We start from the raw sequence: 24,646 nt of genomic DNA, 5'->3' as shown, positions 1-24,646 counted from the left end.
GTTGAACTCCACACTAGTAATATGCATATATTCAGGACAACTGAGGGACTTGCATTTTCTCCATGATACATAATATATACATAGTGTCATGGAAGATGGTGGGAATAGTTGTGAATTTTCTGGACTACATCTGGAAGAGAGATTCTCCAGGCCATGACTTCACCCACACCAGAAGACCAGATCTGGTCTAGTCTGAAAAGATAGGTAGTTGCCAACTGTAGGTTTTGGTTTTGATAGATTTGTATAACAAAGGCCACCATAAAAATTTCAACAACTATTTCCTGATCCTCCTTTCTTTGGGCTCTCCACGAGGCTAGGGTCCTCAGAGCAAGGCTCAGAGTACCTCTTAGCATGGCGATGCCATTCAGTTACCCCACTGAAGCTGCAACTTTTGTGGTAATTGTGACATTGGTCATGGTGCACCACCTCATCAGAATAATTGGACTCATTTACTACTTTCAATTTATCATGTGTTCAGTGTGTCTATATAGAAACTTAACAGCAACACTGTACAGCCCGGTGGCATGCTATAAGGGGTTTGCCCTGAAGTTCTGACTACAGGAATTCTGATGTCTTCCCTGATGTGCGCACACAGCTTACCCATTTTTGCTGGAGTATCGGCTGAACAACGGTCTGCATGTGGTGCTCTCAGATAGGAGTGGTAAAATGGCAGCTCTCTGGTTAGCCATTGAAGCTGCTTTTACGATGGCTGGAGGCAAAGCTGATGAGGAAATAGTTGGCTTTAAGGGAATCCCATGACTGCACCTTTGTTCCCTTCAAAGGCATATTCTCCATCGTAAGGTCAGGTGGAGAAAGTGAAAATATGTGTAAGGAAGAAACTTTCAGAAAAACAGCACAAGAGGAAATTGCTGCTCCCCTCAAATACAGCACTGGGTCTGACACAGGACACCGCAATGTGCCAACAGGTAGAGCAGGAAACAGCAAAGAGATGGAGAGAAGTTAGCAGCTGCCTCTAAATCACTGATTTGAACAAAAAAATCCTGAAGGTCACCCCAGAATAAGACCACAAATTTGAGAAGTAAGATAATACTTGTTAAGTAAGTAAGGTTATCTTGCTAACACACAGCATTAAAATCTACAGATAAAACTTCAAGTCAATCTTTGGGAGTTACTTTACATTCCAAACAGTAAGTGCTGTTGCTACATTCAAGAAGAAGGGTAAATGAAAATAAAATGCCAGGTATGGTAAGAACCTGATTTAAAAAAATACCATTTTGGTGTAACATGAAAGCCTAGAGCTCTTCAGCTAAGAGTATTTAGTTGGTACACTAACATTTAAAGGATTTGTTTTTAAATCAGATTTTATCTATTCTATTTTATCTTACTGCATTGAAAGTTTATTCCTTTTTCCAAGCATGAATTTCATTGGGCTGTCACGAGCCAAACATAGCATACAGTCCTGAATATGGCAAGAAAGGAAATTCAAGTCATATACTTGACAATGTATTTCATCTTTTCATCTCTCAGACTGAAATTCAACTGTCTTAAATTTATCTTGGGGTTTTCTATAGCACCCATCTCAGCAACAAGCAAGAGCTGATCAGGTACTACTACTGCTACTGAATAATATAATGCTTAAAAACTAAGTTTATTTCTAATGATCACACAATATATTACCTTGAACTCTGATAACCACTCCTCCACAACTCCTGTGTCCACAGCCAACATCTTCCCACATCTGATCTGAAACCTTCAACCTTAAATACCTGAAGAAGAGACACATTTGTTAAAAAGTGACAATTTATGCATAGCATATATCATTAAGAAGTTATTGCAGTATAGAGCATTTACTCAGCCACCATAATTATATAAATGTTAATCTATTATCTTGCTTTTTTAGCTCACTAACCTATCATACATCAACATCAGCTCCAAATTTTTTTACTTTGCCTCACGGATGCCAGCTGCTGAAAACAAAATGGGAATATTCACCAGCAGCAGTTTACTAGATTCCAAAAGATTATGCACTGAGACAGGAAGTTTACTGAATAATGACCATGGTCAATAAAAATAATTTTAAAAATGGATTTTGGATTTAAATCAGATATTTATTGCTTGAAGATTATATACTCCATTCTTTGGACCAGTGTAAAGAGATATGAAATGAGAATTTAAAAATTTTAAAGTATAAAACGGTTTTCCTAATAACATTTAGTTTACAGAAAAAAAAAAGAAGAGATTGGTTTAAATTTGTATATTATTCTTGTTTTGGATTTGTTCAAAGTCAGGACCTACACTAAGAACAATCTTTTCAAGGTTGCCTGGTTGACAGAGGTCCAAAGTAATTTACTCTTCAAGATAATAATTACTACACAAAGAAAATTTATTCAGCGAGGCTCTTTCTACAGGATCTGGGGTGAGAAAACAAAAAAGGTTTTGCAAAGATCTGTAGAATTAAATTCTATTTACACAATTATATGCAAATAAACAGATGTGAGAAGGCTGGTGCCAGATCTCTTAAATTAATAACCCAAAGGACAGAAAACCATTATCTTTAGGTAACTAAGACTTGATCCTCATGAAGGCCACCCATGAGAAAATGAAGATTTGATAGACATTTGAAGCCAATTTTGACAAAGGCCTGCATAACAGTGTGAACAAGTTTTCTAAAACCTTAGAAACCATCATAATCAGAGTACATAAGACAGATAGGAATTAGCTGAATTTCTAAGAGCATTCATGTTGTTGCAGGTTCAGACTCTAGTTTCAGGCTATAAACCCAATCTGTGACTAAAAGTCATCAGGAATAATGCAGATTGTTGAACCTCCAGGCCTTGCAGTCTACCGTTTTTAATCCTAGAAAATAGTTGTCTGTGAAGCCTATATGGCATGAAAGCATTACAGATGTTCTGTCTAGTCTTATTTTCTGAACTATTTTAGAAAATAGAGGAAACTAAATAATCACACATTAGTACAGTGATCTGTCTTCCACAGTCAGAGATGCTATTGTTAAGAGTGAAATACTTTTACCTTCCAGTTCTAAATTATAAATTAAATGAAAGGAAGTCATCTGGTGGACAGATGATCATCCCATTTGTCTGCTGCATGCACATGACAACTGAACCAGCTGATTTATGCCTTGAACTCAGTACATTTTTCCCCCTGATAGACAAGTCCTACTTCTCCATGATGAAAAGATTCTGAAGGCCTCGTTGCTCATATTCATGTTCTTTGTCACTCCCTGGTAGTTTATGTACATTTTGTTGTCCACATGTCACTATCATTGTTCAATACAAGACGCATTGAATTCAACCATTTGGAGAGTTTTGTGAAGCAGTGTTTCAATGGCATTACTGACTGCTTTGGAGTCTTAAGAATCTCAAGTTATCACCAATTGTTCAGGATGAAGAGCTATGGAGTGCTACATGTCTCATTAGATCAATATATGCATACCACCAATAGAGTAGTGTGGACAATAAATATTTGAAGGAGACCACCTGAGAGAGAGAAAAAAGGATTAAAACTAGAATTTTAGGAATTACATAATCTGGTAATTCTCCCATTGTTCTATCTCAAAATGAGCTCCAAGATGGACAATACCAAGGATTTGTTCAGTAAATTAATAAAGTGCTGATGCAGTTACTGGACTCTATAGAAAGAGAAATATTTTTAGAAGACAGTCATCAGAAGGGCATCCAATTAAAGAAAAGTAAATGTAAAAGCCCAGATGGAGAAAGAGGGCAATCAACGTTATATCACCTTGGACAACACTATAGGAAGTGATGTGCAAAATGACATATGAATAGACAATGTTTCCCATTAATTGCAGGGCAATTTCCCTTAGGAGAAGATTTCTGACTCCCATTAAGGGTGGCACGATGAGTTTGAGAGAGAATCCAATTTTCCCTGACTCAGAGGAAGAGGCTGTTAGGTTATGACAGCAATCATCTTCTAGGTCCACTTCAGGTTACAACATTCTGCAAGGGCATTACCTCAGGATTTCTAAGGCTTTGAAGGAGCAGAGTGTTAGTAAACTTCCTACAGCTACTCTTTGAGGAGACAGAGGGCTGCTCTGGCCCACATGAAACAATTGAGAGCAGAAAACCTTTTCCCCTACAGATGCTAGCTATGTGGAGTGTCTGCTGGCACAGGGAGGCTAACAGTCTGCTGTGCTACTAAAGATAGCTGACAGAATGTGGTAGAGTGGTAAGCTAAGGCTGGCCTCACTGATGGGTGCACAGATCCAGCACACAGGTTTCTCACGTTGCCCTGAAGGGAAGATCAACAGGTTCTAGTTATTAACAGGCCAATTCATCTGAAGTTTCCAGGAGATATAGAATGAGAATTTCCTCTTACAAAGCTCTCTGTTTGATGTATAAACTTCACTAGCTAACATAAAATAACAAAGCTTGGGACTAAATTACAATGTTCCTTTAATATGTTTATTGAAAGTCATTTATGGTTCTGGTAAATTTACATGTCTATTTCCTCTGTGGCTACAACCACATGGATACAACTGCAGGATATGAGCTATAGTAAATATATGAAGTTCTAAATGCCTTATAAGCAAGTGAAATATTAAGTGGATAAGAAATTATGTACTACATTAAGAGTAATTTATCAAACTGAGCAAATTCTTAGCTATGAAAGTTGGTTTAAAAGCAATTACTCAGAACTGTATGTATATTTTGAGTAATATGGCAGAGCACTAGAAAGCATTCCAGAAGAAAAGGATGATTTCAAGTTCAGCATGCTCCTTGTTATCAATATTCAGGAGCTATAGGAGTTTGGAAGTCCTGTAACTTATTAACATAGCCTTCCAAGAGAAAGAAGTTTGAGAACTGTCTTGAGAATTGAATATAAGCTATGTGCTCTGCTCAATTAATGCTTCAGAAGTCAAACCTCACTTTGATTAGAATCCTTTCAAGGAGAGTGCGTGGGGGTGGGGGTTAGGGAGGAGAGGCATTTCTTTGTGCCAGATCTATTTTAGTTAAAGAGATAAGGTGGGTGAGGTAATATCTTTTATTGGACCAGCTTGGTGACAGACACACACTTTTGAGCTTACACAGAACTCTTCTTCAGGTCTGGGAAACTTACCTCAGAATGTCACAGCTAAATACAAGGTGGAACAGATTGTTTGGCATAAGTAGTTAACACATTTCAAGGGCTCATTCAAGCTGAAGTGACCTTTTAATACCCCTCCAGCCATAGGAGAAAAAGAGTGGGGGGAAGCAGCTGGGGAAGGAGGTTGTTAGTGGGTTATAGATTGTTGTAATAAGCCACAAATCCAGTGTCTCTACTCAGTCCATGATTTTCAGTGTCTAGCAAAGTTATGAATTTAAATTTCTCATCCTTGTCTTTTGAAAGTGTTGAGTAGGTTTCGTTTGAGGATGAGGACTGATAAGTCAGATACAGAGTGATAACTTTGTGAAAAGTGTTCACGCACAGGTGATGTGGTGTTTTTGTCTCATCATTTTTCTGTGTAAGTTAATTCATGAGCGTAGTGACTATCTGGTTTCACCCACGTAGCTGCTATTGGGGCATTTAGTACACAGGATGAGGTACACCACATGCTGTGATAGGTATGTGTAGAACCCTTGGATCTTGAAAGGTGTGTTGAGGGGGATGTTGGTCATTGTAGTTAGGGGTGGATTGATGCACAGGCCCAAGGGGCCCATGCCAACTTTGGGGCCCCCTCAGGACCACCAGACCCTGAGTAGAAGTGGGAGGGGCCACCAGTGCCAGAACTGTGGTCCTACCCCTGGCTCCTCTTCTTCCTCCCAGGGCCTTGCCCCCTAGCCAGGCCAGAAGCTGGAGCTGGACAATGGTAAGAGCCACCCAGGAAGTGTTAGGCAGGGTCCAGGGTGCCCAAGAGGAGCCCCCAGCCCGTGTCCCCACCCTGCGGTACAGGCCATTGCCAGTGGGACCCAGGGGCAGGGGCTCTGGTCCAGCCTCATGCCCCCTCCCCAGGGCCTGCAGACACACTCTTCAGGGAGAAAAGGCCCTGCCCTGGCTGAGAGCCAGTGGGGAACCCCGGGAAGGTCACAGGCAGTGAGGAGCCAGGCAGAAGGGCTTCTCCGGCAAAGCTCCAGTTGCTACTGGCCCAGACTCAGCACCCATCACACTGCTCGGGCTCGCCCAGATCCTGAGCCCAGTTCCTGCTGCCAGGCTCCCCCCACTGGGTCTCATTGTTGCTAGGCTGCCCCCGCCAAGTCCCTCCTGCTCCCAGTGACAGACTGCCCCCACTGCTGCCTAGGCTTTGTGCCTGAGGCAGCAATCCCGTGTGGCACTGCTCCTCCCGTCACCTCTGGCCAGAAGCTTGCAGTTTGTGGGGGGAGGCAATGCCCTTGCCTCTCCCACAAACTATGCCCATGCTGCCACCGTTACACACCTGCCTGAGGCTCCCACGCCCATGTTAAAAAGTGGGCAGTCATGCTGCCCCCACCCTCTGCTCTGGTGTGCCTAGACCCCCAGAACCAAAATGTTCTTTGTGCCCACAGCCCCAATAAATATTAATCTGCCTCTGATTGTAGTATATGTTGGCAGGTTTTGCATCTATTGTTCTGGCAGGGTCTGTTTACTGTTTAAGTTTACTAGGAGAAAAGCAAGAACTACACCAACTCTTCAAAACTCTTTGAGATTTTTAATATTATATGTAGTAGTAATTCTTAAATTTTTCATCCTGATCCTTGGCTCCCATCAAGAAGCACATTTTCACAGATGAGGAGGAGCTTTCAGCCAGCCTTGCACACCCTCAATCCTGGGGTCACTCTGTACCAGTCCCCAGACTGTTCTAACTTTTGGTTGCTGTCAATAATCCCAATGGACCAACCCAGTTATGGCACTTGCAAGGACGGGTGTTGCACTCCATATGATTTTATGAAAACATGCTAATGAGTGTGAATATAATGTAACTGGAATATGCTTTGTCAGAGAAAAACACAGTTCTCACTCTTCAGGTTGGGTGCAGCAAGTCAGATACACTTCATTTTCTCAAGCAATTGCACAGAGGGAGAGAGTGCACTAAGACACAGGGTTTTCCCCCACCTGGGCAGGTCTCTCTAAAAATAAACAATTAGAGCAAGCATTTATACCTTTATTACAGACAATAATGAGCAACAGCTGCATATTGTTTATAGATATTCCTTCATGATATCTTATTTTTCCTCACCAATTTCTCTTATAGTCTACATTCTATTCTTATCTAATACAAGGTCACAACAGACTCTCTCACAGTTCTTTTCCCACTTGTTTTGCACAATCCCCTCTTCTACAAATCTCGCGTTATTAAAGCTAGAGTTAGCCTGACTCCTGCTCATTTCAGAGGCCTGCATCCAAATTCCCTGTATCTACTTCCACAGCTTCATGCAAAAGGTCTCTTGTAAGGTATCATTACAAAGCTACTGAGTGTGGTCATCCTATTTGTATAAATGTATCATTCTTGTATCTGAAACTAGAAATATGAAATATAACTCTGAGGTCCTATTGTAATTATGCAAAGCGTCAGCCATTAATGGTGGTTTTGAATCTTGATGGCTCCCATTAACCAGGACAATTGACTGTAGTTGGCTCTGTTTACTTGCAAGCCTTTCTGTGAGTCAGGCTGGGAAGAATGAAGGCTTGGGGTCTCATAGGACATGTGACCATGTCACCTGGTGCTTTTCCATTTAGAAGGAGGGGTAGGGACCCAGAGAGACTAAAGATTACCGCCTTGTGCCAAAGCTATAAAAGGGGGTGGAACAGAACAAAGGGGGCAGCAGTCACGAGAAATCCCCTAGCTACCATCTGAGCTAACAAGAACTGTACCGGGGAAAAGGATTGGGCCCAGACTAGGAAGAAGTCCAGTCTGTGAAAGCAGCTTATTGGAACATCTCTGAGGGTGAAATTTTATCTGTATTCAGTTTCCTACTGTATTAGGCTTAGACTTGCGTGTTTTGTTTTATTTTGCTTGGTAACTTGGTAAGAGGTTTATTGCTGGGGGGGGGGTGCGTGAGATTCTGTGGCCTGCATTGTACAGGAGGTCAGACTAGATGATCATGATGGTCCCTTCTGACCTGGATATCTATGAATCTATTAAAAACTTACTTTGTTATGTCTGTTATTACTTGGAACCACTTAAATCCTACTTTTTATATTTAATAAAATCACTTTTGCGAATTAATTGACCCAGGGTAAGTAATTAATTCCTGGGGGCGCAGACAGCTGTGCATCTCTCTCTATCAGTGTTTTAGAGGGCGGACAATTTATGAGTTTACCCTGTATAAACTTTATACAGAGTAAAACGGATTTATTTGGGATTTGGATCCCATTGGGAACTGGGTATCTGGGTGCTAGAGACAGGAGCACTTTCTAAGCCATTTTCAGTTAAGTCTGCAGTTTTTGGTTCAGACTCTGGGTCTGTGTTGGAGCAGACTGGTGTATCTGGCTCAACAAGGCAGGGTTCTGAAGTCCCACACTGCCAGGGAAAACTGGCTCAGAGGTAGTCTCAGCACATCAGGTGGCAGTCCCAAGGGGGTCTCTGTGACCCAATCCGTCACAACAGGGAAAGCAACAGACCCATATCGTGGCTTCTCCACCATTTGAGGACTCCTAGTCATATTTGTTTGGCTAGTAAACCAGTCTTGCATTGTTAAAGCAGCACAAGACTGCCCTAAAGCAGGGAGAATCTGGCTCTCAAGGCCCCAGTGGGAGTAAAGGTATTACAATAATAGTTTTGAATGATAACTCAGTATTTGCCCTCACAATCCATTTGTAAATATAGTCTCACTTTACCTTTTGTCACCCTGTCTTTGCTGCTTTTTCTTGTTCTGTATGTGGCTACAAGCTCAGTTAGAGCTGGCTACCTACAATTCCACTTAGCCTGATCATATCCCACAGATCAACAGCCTCTATCTCAGAGGCCTTACTCCATTCCAAATGTGCTGAGCCATTCCAGCTGCAATAAGTCTTATAGTTTTTAAGATGTACAATGCAGTGAAAATGTTTGAGTATTGCACATACCAGGCTATAAGAGGAAACAGCTATTTTAATGCTTCAAACATTGTTTGTTTTTTGTGGTTCATTAGCTTCCGTATGCTTCACTCTATATATACACACACCAACTTAACAAAAAAAAAAAAATTCTTTATGCTTGTTGTTCCTTCAAACTTAAAAAAAAAAGAAAGGGCGGGGGAGTGAACGACTAATCTCTTTACAAATATTGATCAAAGCTATGTATGTTGGCTAGTCCTTTTAAGAAATGATGTAAATAAATGCCAAAAGTAAATAACAAACCTCTAGATAAACACTTTATTTTTAACATTAAGAGATGGCTACTCACAGTGCTGAAGTTGCCAACTGAAAGGACACTTCTCTGGTCTCTGCCTCTTTGACTTTCATTCCAAGGCACGTGGACTCAAAGTAACTTGTTCCATAAAGCTGCTCTTATGAACCAGTGCTCTTATGAGAGCCGTGGTTAAAAACTGTGTCCATTTTGCATGTACTAGCTCTCCTCTTGACTGAGATCTGTCTAGAGCTGCCAACCACATCCCCATGTGACTCATCTAAAAGTACTCTTAACCCTTTTTTCATATAAGGGAACTTGTACCACTGGATCTGCAGAAGTTTAGCAATCTGGAGCCCGTTTGGTTTCAAGCATATTTCTATGCTTTGAGATACTTTAAGGAATTTATATTCGTTATCATATTCTGTAATTCCTCTTGGCACCAAAGGTACGGTATTTGGTAATGTGATCACGGAGTTCCACCCAAAGCCAAACCAAATTCAAATGAATTCTAAACTTGTATGAGTGTAAGTATGAATAAATAAGGTGAGAGAAAGGATACTGTTCTACACAAGAACTACTTTGAAACCCAGGCTGTAAAAAGCTTGAATTACCAATTGAAGGCCCTTTTAAGAGCAAAAACTAGTACTTTTGCTGTCGTACTATGAACTCTAGTTCTTCATAGTGCCTTCCCCAGCTTCTCAATACCACTGAAAAGGTAGAATTACCAAGCGCTGTTCAGACAGAAACTTGTTATTTAACCTAATTGTTAGTGAGTTCAGTCTCACCTGCGGTAAGGCTAATTTTAAAGACAGGTTCTCCTGTTTGATTGAATTAGTTTGACAACAGTCAAAGAAATTTAATAATCGTCTTATCACCAGATTTGGCCTGCCACAACCTTCAACGACCTATCCCAAAAAAACAAATGTGTAAATAGATCAGTAAGTGGCAAAGTCAGCAATGTCAAGAGTGTTTCTTAAGCAGAGGCTTCACAATAGCTTCAAGATCAGCTGACGCTCTCCTGAAAGGGGAGGCAATACAGTGGAACAGACAGTATTTCTCCACTGACCTTCACCAACCAAGGATGCATGTCAGAGGTCTCAACACATCCCATCACCTCAGTAAGCAACACTGGCTAAAACACTGAGAGGCCGTTTCTTTGGGTACATCTATACAGCATTTTGGAATGTGCCTCCCAGCCCAGGTCAATCGACTCAGGCTAGCGAGGTTCACACTAGTGCTCTAACAATAGCCATATAGACAGCGCTTTGAAGATGCATCTTGCACTGAAGCTCAGGCTCTGAAGCCTAGATGCCTACCCATCTTCTATTTTTAGTACACTAGTGCAAACCCCGCTAGCTCGAGTCTGTCGACCTGGGCTAGGAGGTTTATTCCAAAATGTTGAGTAGAAATATAAATGTTTATTGCTCAGGAGACTTGATCCCATGTAAATAGTCAGCTCAGTAACAAAACTCTTGCAGTAAGAAAAACACTCAACTAACCAAACACAGACAGTATGGTTTAACTAGCCTGTCCACGACCCAAACAGTTCTGCTGGTAAGACTTTAAGGATACCACAGTGCAGCCAAAAAACCAGAATCTCCCACAAAGCCAAAATGACAAGATTTCAAATCTCAGACTGCAGATTTCTACTGCCATTCTAATCATCTCACTTCTTACTTCATATGTAAAGCAGCACAGCCGACAAGGATAAAGCTAGCAGAAAAGGCATTTGGGGCCACTATCATTACTGAATGACAAAAGTTATATAGTCAAACGGAAGAGCTGTATCCTCCTTCAGAGCCTGCGACGACCAATCCTCTGCCACTTACTGAATCCTGTAGAATTTGTTGCCACTTCAATTCCCATCCCTAGACAATAGGTCACTTAAGTGTCCTACCAGAAATATTTTCTAGCCAGCCACACACACACACACACACACACAGACTTCTCAGAAACACATATTAAATATTTTTATGTAATTTATTGAACACAATTATTGATATCAAGGACAATGTATTTAAAAATGCCACCCTTCACTCCCAAATACAGTTTAAAAAAACTCACTAACTGGAGATGCACATTAAAGGCATCAGATAGTGACAAGTTTTTGTACATCTGCAAATATGAACTATTGCTTCTGAAGCAATTCTGCCCATTCTACTCCTTGAGCCTTCTAAGTGTAACCCCTACCCCCATTACCATAAAGGGGGCTGTGAATCTTACCAGAGCCCAGCAAGGGCCAAAGACTGCACTCTAGGAGCATTGCTGCCCCCTTGCCAGGCAACCCTCCCTTGTGCAGAGAGGAGGCTAGAGGGCGGGAACTAAAGCAGCAGCCCCAGATGTCCCAAAAAGGAGAGCTCGGATTAGTTCTTTACCCAGAGACCAGATGCCTGGGAGAAGGGAGGTAGTTCCTCCCTTTAGAGGTTTCAGAGTAACAGCCGTGTTAGTCTGTATTTGCAAAAAGAAAAGGAGTACTTGTGGCACCTTAGAGACTAACCAATTTATTTGAGCATGAGCTTTCGTGAGCTACAGCTCACTTCATCGGATGCTCTGATGAAGTGAGCTATAGCTCACGAAAGCTCATGCTCAAATAAATTGGTTAGTCTCTAAGGTGCCACAAGTACTCCTCCCTTTAGAGTGACAGTTGAGAAAGGACCTGAAGAAGAGCTCTGTGTAGCTCAAAAGTGTGTCTTTCACCAAAAGCAGTTGGTCCAAAAAAAAAGATATTACTTCACTCAGCTGGTCTCTATACTTGAGAAAGAGTCAGGGGTGGTAGCTCCCTCCTAGGTAACAGCTGAAAGTGGGGGTGGGTGGGAGGGAAGCATGCAGCAGAGAGAGCCAGAGAGCATCAAGCTCTAAGGCACAGTGACAGGGTTTTTTTTTCCAATTTTTCAAGTCTCAGTTAGGAAACTCAGTCAAGTTAGCCCCTATGGGAACCTACCATATCATCGTAAAGGAAGTGACTCCCCAGTTGAACGGTTCAGCTGGCTACCTCAGACTACAGCCTGATCATTGATAATGACCTCAGCCAGCAGGAAAAGCAGAAAGCTTATATCTAAGCTCCTTCCCCCAGTGTGAGGAGAACTCAGACCATCCCCTGGAACTGAAAAGGGATTTGAGACCCTGACTGCTCTGCAGATCATCTGGCCCCTCAGACAACACACATTGGACCAGAGTGCGTGTAACATCTTTCTATTTATTTTTTAAATGATTTAAGAAGTGTTAACAAGTTTACTAATCCTTGCCATGTAAATATCAGAAACAAAATCATTAGAACAGTTAACTTTTGTTTAAAGAGACATTATAAAGGAATAAAGTCATCAGATCTTTCTATTTAACAAGATGGGCATGAGAATACCACCAGTCATTTCTACTGATGTTATAAAATTGAATTAAATAACTATACACACATTTAACAGATCAGGAATGTCTACCAAATGTTCATATTCGAACAACTGGTCAGGTGTGCTGGGTTTTTTGTTTGCTTTTTGAACAGGTGAATGTATTCTGAGTACTAAATAAAAGGTAGACACTTGGATATTTGGTTATCTGTCCTCTATTTTGCTGGGTACATAACCGGTGTGAATTTTTCCATAACCACAACCTCCAATTCTTTTTTAACCATTCTTCAACAGCTAGGCTATTTTTCTTTTTTCCAATCATGGGCTATCAATCGCTGAGCAGCTACTAGCAGATGAGAGATTAATTCTTCATTTCCTTTTGTGGGACCATTCCCAGTAGGAAGCCCCAGGATTATCAAAGGATTATTTGGTAATAAATATCCAACAGTTTGTGATATTTGGTTATGAATTGCATCCCAATATTCTCTAATGATAATTATATATTAACCTGACTGGTGTGAGAGATACCATTGAAACAGTATCTTAAAGAAATTTTCTTTTATTGTGCTCCAGACTGACATTGCTGGTCCTCTTTTCCAGATCAAACCCCACTCCTCTGGGATAACTGTCTACCCACATCCTTTTCCCAGCATGTCACAGATGGACACTTTTTTGTTAGGAAAGCTGTCTATAAAGATTGATATACATAGTTTAGTAAGTTATAATTTTGTTTCTTAATTGACCAGATGCCATTGCTTTTATTTAAAAAAGTTAGCTTTCTGTATAAAATAGGTTTTCTAGAAAGTTGAGAAACAGTGCCTGACTTGAAAGTATTGGTATCAGGGGAGACTGGGCCAGTTAAGGTTTGTTTTGATCTCTAAATAAGTTAGAAAAGTTTCTTTACTGAATAGTTCACCAACCATGTGTATTCCATGGCTCCCCCAATCTTTGAAGCTCTCTGGTTTGTGATTTGGGTTAAAATCTGGATTATTTGCAATGGCAGTCATTGGTGAGGGAAAAGAACTGAACTTATCTCTAGATCTATCCCAAACTCATAGAGCAGCCTTGCTAAAAGATGTGCATAAATTTCTACTGAGTTTTTTTTTTAATTAATCCATACTAGCTGAACAAGGTTTACATTGCCACAATTTTTGTGTTCAAGAAAGACCCAGTGTTTGGCTGGGTTAGAGCATTCTGAATCCACTACGCTTTAAGCTGGCTGGCTTGACAGTACCACAGAATATTTGGAACGGCTAGTCCACCATGTTTAATGGCTCTCTACAAAGTATCTGATCTCACTTTTGGTCTTTTCTTATTCCATATAAATTCTAACAAATATCTTCTCTATTTCTGCTATGGTTTTATCTGGGATGGTCACAGAAAGATTTTGAAATAAGAAAGATATCCTTGGCAGAATATTCATTTTCACTGTGGCTATTCTTCCCAATAAAGAAATTGCAGACTTCCCTCAACATTCAAGGTTTTTTTTTAAAAAAAAAAAAATTTCTGCTGAAGTAGTGGTTTTGACATTTAAATCACAGAGCTCTTCTAAGTTGTTTGAGATTTTACGGAATTTGTTGCCCATTTGTACCCAAATGTTTTCTGGAGGAGCAGTTTTTGAGAGTCTGTCAAGTTTGTAGCTAACATTTTAGATCTGGCATAATTTATTTTAAATCCAGACACTTTCCCCAAGTCCTGGATTACTTTAGAAATTAATTTTAGGGAAATACTTGGTTTAGATAAAAATATTACATCATATGCAGATGATGCTATTTTCTGATGTGTTCCTGCAAGTTTTATTCCTGTGATGGATCTATTGTTCCTTATCCATCCTCTGTGCAAAAGGCTCCACAGCCAGTGCAAAAAGTCAAGGGTACAATGGTCATCCCGACCTAATCCCTCTGTGTAATTCACAAAGGGGGGGATTTAACCCCACTAATGCACAGCTGCTTTTGGACTGGTGTCCTTATCCATTTAAGGAACTGGTAGACAAACTCCATATGGGACAGGACTTGAAACAGAAAGTTCCATTCTATTCCATTCTATTCCAGAAGGCTTTCTCTGAGTCTAGTGATAAGAGAAATAGAACTTTTTTCCATCTGGTATTATGGATGATTCCAAATACTCAGAATATTGTCTGACATTTGTCTATCCCTAATGAATCCAGTTTGATCTGGATTAATAGAAGATGAGAGCACAGACTGTACTTTTGCTAGCATTATACTAGTTAGTATTTTTGCTAAAATCTTTATGCCATAATTCGACAGCGATATAAGCCTATAGGAACAACATGAGATAAAATCCTTTCCATCTTTAGAGAAAGAACCACTGTAGCTTCTTTCATAGGTTGTGTAAGTTCCTCCTGTAACAGAGTGATACTCGAGGTACCTCTCAAGGAACTCCCTAATACCTCCTTAAATGCCTTGTAAAATTCAGCTGGAAAGCCATCAGGTCCTGGAGTTTTACCACTTTTCATATTTGCTATTGCCTCTAGCATTTCGTCTGTTATTTCTTTATCTAAAGTTTCATCATCAATTTTGCTTCTCTTTGGCAAGCCTGCTACTTTGGTATTATTGAGTAACTTCAGAGCTTGGAGTATCTGAGGTACCAAGATTCTTATAATAAGCAGCAAAAGTAGCACATATTTCATTAGGGTGTGTAACAATCTTTTGCTGATTGTTCTTAACTGGAGGAATAATACGCTGCTCTTGAATCCCTTTAAGTTTTTGAGCCAATACATTATCACTATTAGTTCCTTTATCATAAAACGTCTGCTTCATATACCTATTAGCTTTTTCAGTGGCAGCTGTCATCAACATATTCAACTTTCCCCTAATATTAGTTAATTGTTTTTTTATGAACCTGTGTTTTTATGAATGTCTTGTAATGCATCTCCGGTTATAGTTATATTTTTTCTTGAGTTTTCATTTTAAAATTGAGAGGCTCTGCTTATCAACTGACACCCTAAATACTGTTTTACCTGCCTCCCAGGGAAAGACTTGTTTTATATTGTCCATATCATTTATTTAGAAGTATTGAATAATGTCCTCTTTAATTGCTGCAAACCAATCTTTGGAGAATCAAGCAGTTCACTTTCCAATATAGTTGTCTTTGGGACCCAACCCACTTATCAAATATTACTGCCATTGGTTCATGATCTGACCATAACGTTGCCAATTTCTGCAGATCTTGTCTGCTTCATTAAGGATATAGTCATTAACATTAAATCTATTTTAATATATAACTGATGAAGGTGCAAAAAAAAAAACCACAATTTCTTTCAACTGTGTACAATTCTCTCACAATCTGAAAGACCTGGCACAGAGACATCAGTACTGTACTTGATTCCCTACACCCCAAGTCTTTTTTAACAGATCTGTCCCAGTATAGAATAGGTGTACAACTGAAGTCTCCTCCAAGGATAATTTCCCCTTTCCCAAAACGTTGCACTGTTTAAAGAAGACCTTTTTAAAAAAAAAAAAAAAAAAAGGTGTTTTGCTTTGGGTTGGGAGCATGTATTGATATTGTTATTAATAACTCAGTGATTGTGACCTTCAAGAGTATAAATCATTCCACCTTATCCTTAAATTGATCTGTAATCTGAAAAGGTACATGTTTAGCAAATACTATATTCACTCTTCTCTTCTTTAGAAAGCAAAATATGTCTGTCGAAATCAGTTACCTTTCATATCCATAATTTGCCCCTCCTGAAAAGGAGTTTCTTGAAATAGAATAATGTGAGTAGGGGTTTTTTTTAAGTTCTGTTAGAACTTTTTTCCTTTTAATGACATTATTTAGCCTTTTGACATAAATGCTACTTTAAAAGGAAGAGACATTGAGAGTAATTATTTATCTTACTGAAAAATTTGAAATTGTGATTTTTTTTAAAAACTGCGTAATGACATGAATCTTTCTGTTGCCAAAGTCTCTTTTGTTTTTAATTATAAGGGTATGTCTACACTACGAAATTAGGTCAAATTTATAGAAGTCTATTTTTTAGGAAGCGATTTTATACAGTCGATTGTGTGTGTCCCCACTAAGCACATTAAGTCGGCCAAGTGCGTCCACAGTACTGTGGCTAGCATCGACTTATGGAGCGGTGCACTGTGGGTAGCTATCCCACAGTTCCTGCTGCCCATTGGAATTCTGAGTTAAGCTACAATGCCTGATGGGGCAAAAACATCGTCACAGGTGGTTTTGGGTACATGTCATCAGCCACCCCTCCCTCCATGAAAGCAACGGCAAACAATTGTTTTGCACTTTTTTTCCATGCGGACGCCATACTGCTTTCAGCAGACTGTGCAGTAGGACTGCTAACCATAGTCATCAAACCACTTCTGCTGCAACTCTGCTCTCCTGCTCTTGTCTAGATAGCAAATTTCTCCATGTTGGCTGTCATAGGCTCCCACTTCAATTCTGCTCTCCTGAATCCACCTCGCAGGTCGTCAGTCACCGCTTCCGCTGCAGCTCTGCTTTCCTGCTCTCCTACAGAAGCCATACCACAGCAAGCGTGCAGCCTGCTCAGCTCAGCTCACCGACACCGCCGCTGTTGTGTCCTTTGTGCTGCTGGCAGCAGACTGTGCAGTAGGCCTGCTAACCATCATCATCCACCGCTTCTGCTGCAACTCTGCTCTCTTGCAGACGCCATACCATGGCAAGCATGGAGCCCACTCAGATCACCGCAGCAGTTATGAGCACTGTAAACACCTTGCGCATTATCATGCGGTATGTTCAGAACCAGAACCTGCAAAACCAGGCGAGGAGGCGGAGGCAGCGTGGTGACGAGACTGATGAGGACATGGACACAGACTTCTCTCAAAGTACAGGCCCCGGCAATTTGGACATCCTGGTGGCAATGGAGCAGGTTCATAGCATGGAATGCCGATTCTGGGCTCAGGGAAACAAGCACAGACTGGTGGGACCGCATAGTGTTGTGGGTCTGGGACAATTCTTAGTGGCTACGAAACTTTTGCATGCATAAGGGCACTTTCATGGAAATTTGTGACTTGCTTTCCCCTGCCCTGATGTGCAAGAATACGAAGATGAGAGCAGCCTTCACAGTTCACAAGCAAGTGGCGATAGCCCTCTGGAAGCTTGCAACACCAGACAGCTACTGGTCAGTTGGGAATCAAATCTGGAGTGGCAAATCTACTGTGGGGGGTGCTGTGATCCAAGTAGCCAACACAATCACTGAGCTGCTGCTATCAAGGGTAGTGACTCTGGGAAATGTGCAGGTCATAGTGGATGGCTTTGCTGCAATGGGGTTCCCTAACTGTGGTGGGGCGACAGACGGAACACATATCCCTATCTTGGGACTGGACCACCTTGGCAGCCAGTACATAAACCAAATGGGGTACTTTTCAATGGTGTTGCAAGCACTGGTGGATTACAAGGGACGTTTCACCAACATCAACGTGGGATGGCCAGGAAAGGTACATGATGCTCGCATCTTCAGGAACTCTGGTCTGTATGAACAGCTGCAGAAAGGGACTTACTTTCCAGACCAGAAAATAACTGTTGAGGATGTTGAAATGCCTATAGTTATCCTTGGGGACCCAGCCTACCCCTTAATGCCATGGCTCATGAAGCCATACACAGGCACCCTGGACAGTAGTCAGGAGCTGTTCAACTATAGGCTGAGCAAGTGCAGAACGGTGGTAGAATATGCATTTGGGCATTTAAAAGCGCGCTGGCGCAGTTTACTGACTCAGACCTAGGCGAAACCACTATTCCCATTGTTATTACTGCTTGCTGTGTGCTACACAATATCTGTGAGAGTAAGGGGGAAGACGTTTATGGCAGGGTGGGAGGTTGAGGCAAATCGCCTGGCCGCTGATTACACGCAGCCAGACAGACAGTTAGAGGAGCACAGCAGGGTGCGCTGCACATCAGAGAAGCTTTGAAAACTAGTTTCATGACTGGCCAGGCTACGGTGTGACAGTTCTATTTGTTTCTCCTTGATGAAAACCCACCCCCTTGGTTCACTCTACTTCCCTGTAAGCCAACCACCCTCCCTTCTCCCGTTCGATCACCACTTGCAGAGGCAATAAAGTCACTGTTGTTTCAAATTCATGCATTCTTTATTAATTCGTCACACAAATAGGGAGATAACTGCCAAGGTAGCCCAGGAGAGGTGGGAGAGGAGGGAAGGACAAGGCCACACTGCACTTCAAAACTTATTGAATGCCAGCCTTCTGTTGCTTGGGCAGTCCTCTGGGGTGGAGTGGTTGGGTGCCCAGAGCTGCCCGTGCACCACCACCCCCGCATTCTTAGGCATCTGGGTGAGGAGGCTATGGAACTTGGGGAGGAGAGTGGGCGGTTACACAGAGGCTTCAGCAGTGGTCTGTGCTCATGCTGCCTTTCCTGCAGCTCAACCATATGCCAGAGCACATCAGTTTGATCCTCCAGTAGCCTCAGCATTGCCTCCTCTCATCATGCTGCCGCCACCTATTATCTTGCTCCTGACACCTCTCCTCGTGTTCATTCTCTGCTTTCCTGGACTCTGTAATTGTCTGCCTCCACGCATTCTGCTGAGCTCTTTTAGTGCGGGAGGACTACATGAGCTCAGAGAGCATTTCATCGCGAGTGCGTTTTTTTCGCCTCCTTATCTGCGCTAGCTGGGACGGAGATGATAGGGGGAGGGTTGAAACATTTGCAGCTGTGGGAGGGGAAAAAAGGGAGAGCAGTATTGAAAAGGGCATTTTAGAGAACAATGGGTAGACTCATTTACGGTGAATGGTTTCAAACAGCAGCGCCCTCCTTTCCCATACCAAGCACCCATTGGGTTGGCCATTTAAAAGGAGGGGCTGCGGTTTTCGGGTTAAAGTGCAGCACAAACCCAACTAAAGTTCTCTGGGATGATCACTTCACCCCTCCTCCCACTGCGTGACTAGTATCGGGAAGATCCCTGCCAGCCAAACGCAAACAGCTCAGAGTGAACGGGCCCCCCTCTACCACGTTGCTAAAAGCAGGGGTGATTTCTTTTCAGCCACAGGCAAACATCCCAGCAGGAATGGCCACCTCTGAATGTCCCCTTAATAAAATTCCCCTATTTCAACCAGGTGACCAAGAATGATATCATTCCCCTGAGGATAACACAGAGAGATAAAGAACAGATGTTGCTTGAATGTCAGCAAACACCGGGACCACATGCTGCCACGCTTTGTTATGCAATGATTCCAGACTATGTGCTACTGGCCTGGAATCATAAAGCGTCCTACCATGGAGGACGGAATAAGGTCGCCCTCCCCAGAAACCTTTTGCAAAGGCTTTGGGAGTACCTCCAAGAGAGCTTCATTGAGATGTCCCTGGAGGATTTCCGCTCCATCCCCAGACACGTTAACAGACTTTTCCAGTAGCATCCCAAGTCTTCAGGGAAAATTAATCATTAAACATGCTTGGTTTTAAACCATGTATTATGTTTACAAAAGGTACACTCACCAGAGGTGCCTTCTCCACCTTCAAGGTCCGGGAGCCCGCCGTGGGAGGGTATTGGCTCCAGAGTGATAAACAGTTCCTGACTGTCGGGGAGAACGGTCATCTTCCTCATCCCCAAAATCCTCATCTCTGTTGCATGAGACTCCCCCCTTGCAGGAATCTATGTACAGGGGTGGGGTAGTGGTAAGGGCACCACCTAGAATTGCATGGAGCTCATCATAGAAGCGGCATTTCTGGGGTTCTGACCTGGAGCGGCTGTTTGCCTGTTTCGTTTTTTTGGCAGGCTTGCTTGAGCTCCTTAATTTTCACATGGCACTGCTGTGAGTCTCTGTCCTTCATACCCTTGGAGATTTTTTCAAATATTTTGGCATTTTGTCTTTGGAACGGAGTTCTGATAGCACGGATTAGTCTCCCCATACAACGATCAGATCCAGTACCTCCCATTTAGTCCATGCTGGAGCTCTTTTGTGATTCTGGGACTGAATGGTCACCTCTGCTGATGAGCTCTGCATGGTCACGCCACACTGGCCGAACAGGAAATGAAATTCAAAAGTTCCTGGTGCTTTTCCTGTGTACCTGGCTAGTGCATCTGAGTTGAAAGTGCTATCCAGAGCAGTCACAATGGAGCACTCTGGGATAGCTCCCGGAGGCCAATACCATCAAATGGCATCCACACTACCCCAAATTCGACCCGGCGATGTCTATTTCAGTGCTAATCCCCTCGTCGGGGAGGAGTACAGAAATCAATTTTAAGAGCCCTTTAAGTTGACAAAAATGGCTTTGAGTGGACGGGTGCAGGGTTAAATTGATCTAATGCTGCTAAATTCAACCTAAACTTGTAGTGTAGACCAGGGCTAAGTTGCATTCACTATTGCATGCCTGAATATGGCTTAGTTTCTGTTTGGAAACTTCCATATCCATGTTTTGTATTAAATTCCCCCTTGCCTTCCCTGTTCCCTCTCCTTTTTTGCATTCCCCTTACTCTAAATCCACAAACAAAATATCAACATAACACATAAAACAGTCCTCAAAAAACTGCTTTGCTGAACCTGGAACCCCTGTACTTTCCCCATCAGCAATTGGGCTGCTCCTCTTGCAATCCAAAGGAGGTACATTCTCCATATGTGGGACCTTGACCTCACCCATAGGAATAGATTACCATCTGACATTTGAGTTATGTGGAGGATTCAAACAAAACCCCTAATGGCTCCTTCCCGTCCCTTCTCTTTTTTATTCCCCCCCAATCTTCTCCAACCTTGAAATCCCTTCCCCATTCCCTTCTTATTGTCCTTTATTTCCTCTACATTTTAAAATTCAAAACACACAGCTATTACTGACCACCCCAATTAAAGTGAACTTTGTACTATTTTCTTTATAACATTAACTGAGCTACTGTTTGGCTGTTCATTCCTGGTGACTCCCAAGAAGTCCCTTCAGATTAGGGTTTTCGATTACTACTCAGATATCTGAGTTCTCTTGTTCAACTTCACTTCCATTGCCAATATGGTCTCCAGAGTCTTTTGTCTTTTCTTTTTCTGTCTGCTTTTTCCTGTGTTTCACCATTTTCTAAGAATGTTTAGTAGCTTATCTAAAGTTACTACCTCTGGAAAGTCGTCTTGTACATCTGAAATTTGGATTTCTGTCCAAACTGACTAGAGTGTATTTTTCCTTGTTTACAATCTCTTATTGTATTACACTGATTTTGAATGACAATTTAAATAGCAATCTGTAGCAGATAGCTGTCCTTCTGAGTGCTGCTCTATTTCCCCCAGTGCTCACTCTCTCTTTTTTTTTTTTTTTTTTTTAAGTTAGGGCAGAGAGGTCATGAAAAAAAGGCACTCAAATTTGCAACTTGTGATGAGCGCTGAATGCGCTGTGCCTTTTTTCATAATTAAATTTTTCTGCTGATAATCATGATGTTTCACAATTAGCCATCTGGGATTAGTTATTATGACGAAGCCCAGATCAGGCAAGTAGCGCTCCACGTCCTCTTTCCACTTTTACCTCTTCCAGAGAGCTAAGATGTAATATCTCCCACAATTAAAAGTTTTTACATACTAGATTATGTTTCCTCATTACACTTTTTCAGGCAGTCCCTTAATTTTGATGATGTTCCTTGTTGATTGGTTTTCTATATCATCCAATTGAAGCTGCATCTTTTTCTCTTTGCTTCATCACTAAATGAAGCTCTGTTTCTCTCTCACCTGCTTCTTTTAAGTCAGCAGGTTTAAAACAAACAAAAGGAAATATTTTTTTCACACAACGCACAGTCAACCGGTGGAACTCTTTGCCAGAGGATGTTGTGAAGGCCAAGACTATAACAGGGTTCCAAAAAGAACTAGATAAAATTCATGGAGGATAGGTCCATCAATGGCTATTAGCCAGGATGGGCAGGGATGGTGCCCCTAGCATCTGTTTGCCAGAAGCTGGAAAATGGGCAACAGGGGATGGATCACTTGATGATTACCTGTTCATTCCCTCTGGGGAACCTGGCACTGGCTACTTTCGGAAGACAGGATACTGGGCTAGATGGACCTTTGGTCTGACCCAGTATGTCCGTTCTTTTGTTCTTAGTCTCTAGCACTGGGTATGTCCACACTGAAAGTAAAAACTCACAGCTGACCCATGCCAGCTAGCTCAGGCTAAGGGACTCAGGCTAAAGGCTGTAATGCAGATGTTCAGGCTCAGGCTGGAGCCCAGGCTCTAGGACCCTGCAAGGTGGGAGAGCTTCAGACGTCAGGCTGCATTGCAAGCTCGAACATCTACACCACAATTAAACAGCCCCTTAGGCTTGTGGGGCTCAGGCTGAGTCAGTGGGCACAGATCAGCTGCAGACATCTAACTCATGTGTAGGCATACATGGACACTCTCTCTCTCAAGTTAGCAACTTCTTTCTTTACCTCAAGAAGCTTGATTGTCAGATCATCTCTAATGGCCTTAATAAACTCAGAGATCTGCAGACTGTAGTCTTTGGTAGACATTTGATGATCTTCAGCTCTGGCATTTCTGCCTCATTTGTCTGCCATGTGTTCACTTGGAGAGAGAGGGTTCTCCATGCTGTCAGCCAGAAACATTCTTCTTAGTGAGATCTTTTTAAACTTTCAGGTTTTCTTGGAGAATCCATCCTTTGCTACTCTGGACTCTGTTTTTTGGGAGGGGAGTTTAGTAGATTTTGTGGTAGCTAGGTCAATGGAAGAATTCTTCAGTTCTGTCAGCCCAGAGCTGTCTACGGGGAGGGGGGACTTTGTTCATCTTAACTATGCTGCTCTGGAGTGTGGATTTTTCTAGTGTAGACCAGGCCTTAGTCACTATAGTCAGGATGCCACTATAATTTGTATGCTGCAAAAATAAATATCAAGCAGCAATTAACACTGGTAGTACTGCATAAATACAAGCAGTGGATCCAGTTTTAGAACTAGTGGGAAAAGTTGTATTTCTGGATTAATAAAATGGAGGGGAGGAGACTGAGAATGATCAAGGAAAAGAGAAGACACATTAGATTACATGTGAATCCAAATTACTCTAATTAGCTCTTGTCAGATAAGTCATTACTGTTTTGCCTAGGCTCACTTTTCCCCCTAGAACTCAGACACATTAGTCCTTTTCCAAATCAATTTTTGGCAATGATTTTCATTTTGACCCTTTTGCCAGAGCCATATTTCATATTTATAAAATGAACATTCTGCCAACTCCATATCACCAAATGTCGTCCACTTATTCACAGAATTGTTCTCCTTGAATAATTTTATACATGAGCAATGCAGTCTTTCCATTCCAGAACTTCTCCCAAAGCATATGTGAAGAGGGCAGGGATAATGGAGATGTTCCCAATACGAGTATTCTACCACTTTTTCTGATCTAGAATTGTGAGAAAGTTTTGATGTGATCTTCCACACAGCCTGTGTTTTGGTAGCCCAGTAAAATGACATACCAAAGTAAACTTCTACATTAGACAGAGATAAGCTTTGTCAACATAGGGGGACAGCTATATTAAAAAACATTCGGTTGGGGAATCCTTAAATTTCACAGTATTTCCTTTTGTTCTTTGCACTAAGTTGACAGAACTTACCATTAGCCTCTCAAAGTGAAGGGGGAGAGGAGGAGATAAGCACTGCCACGCTGCCTACTGGTTCATAAATAATGACAGATTTTCCTCAAAAAAAATGGTTAAACAACCCCCTTATTGCTTTCATGGTGCCTTTCTAACAGCTATTTCACAAGTTTAGAGACTGAGGCCTGGTCTACACTACAAAGTTAGGTTGAATTTAGCTGTGTTAGGTCGATTTTATAAGGAATGAATCTACACAACCAATCCCGTTCCGCCGACCTAAAGGGCTCTTAAAATTGATTGCCGTACTCCTCCCTGACGAGGGAAGTAGCACTAAAAATTGACCTTCCTGGGTCGAAGTTGGGGTATTGTAGATGCAGCACTGTGAAATTTGATGGCATTGGCCTCCGGGAGCTATCCCAGAGTGCTCCAATGTGACCACTCTGGACAGCACTTTCAATTCCGATGCACTAGCCAGGTACACAGGAAAAGCCCCAGGAACTTTGAATTTCGTTTCCTGTTTGGTCAGCGTGGTGAGCTCAGCAGAACAGGTGACCATGCAGTCCCAGAATCGCAAACAAGCTCCAGCATGGA

The 24,646-nt window shown here is 41.9% G+C and overlaps 1 protein-coding gene across 11 annotated transcripts in view; it reads right to left on the bottom strand.

Moving 5' to 3' along the window:
- The window catches only part of HYCC1 (hyccin PI4KA lipid kinase complex subunit 1), an 84,550-nt gene that overhangs the window by 44,398 nt on the left and 15,506 nt on the right, over positions 1–24,646 (bottom strand). For 7 of the 11 annotated variants that reach the window (XM_073333733.1, XM_073333730.1, XM_073333732.1 and 4 more), the window contains 2 exons: positions 20,008–20,164; positions 1,639–1,727 (listed from right to left, as the gene is read on the bottom strand). In XM_073333733.1, the coding sequence (XP_073189834.1) occupies positions 1,639–1,689 (51 nt within the window). In that variant the 5' untranslated portion in view covers positions 1,690–1,727; positions 20,008–20,164. Of the gene's footprint in view, positions 1–600; positions 722–1,638; positions 1,918–9,280; positions 9,474–20,007; positions 20,165–24,646 lie in introns of those variants that run through there. The other 4 variants (XM_073333735.1, XM_073333731.1, XM_073333734.1 and 1 more) reach the window with 3 other exon arrangements.

This window comes from Lepidochelys kempii, chromosome 2 (assembly GCF_965140265.1).
Source record: "Lepidochelys kempii isolate rLepKem1 chromosome 2, rLepKem1.hap2, whole genome shotgun sequence".
Classification (NCBI taxonomy): Eukaryota; Metazoa; Chordata; order Testudines; family Cheloniidae; genus Lepidochelys; species Lepidochelys kempii.
This window is presented reverse-complemented; position numbering and strand designations above follow the sequence as displayed.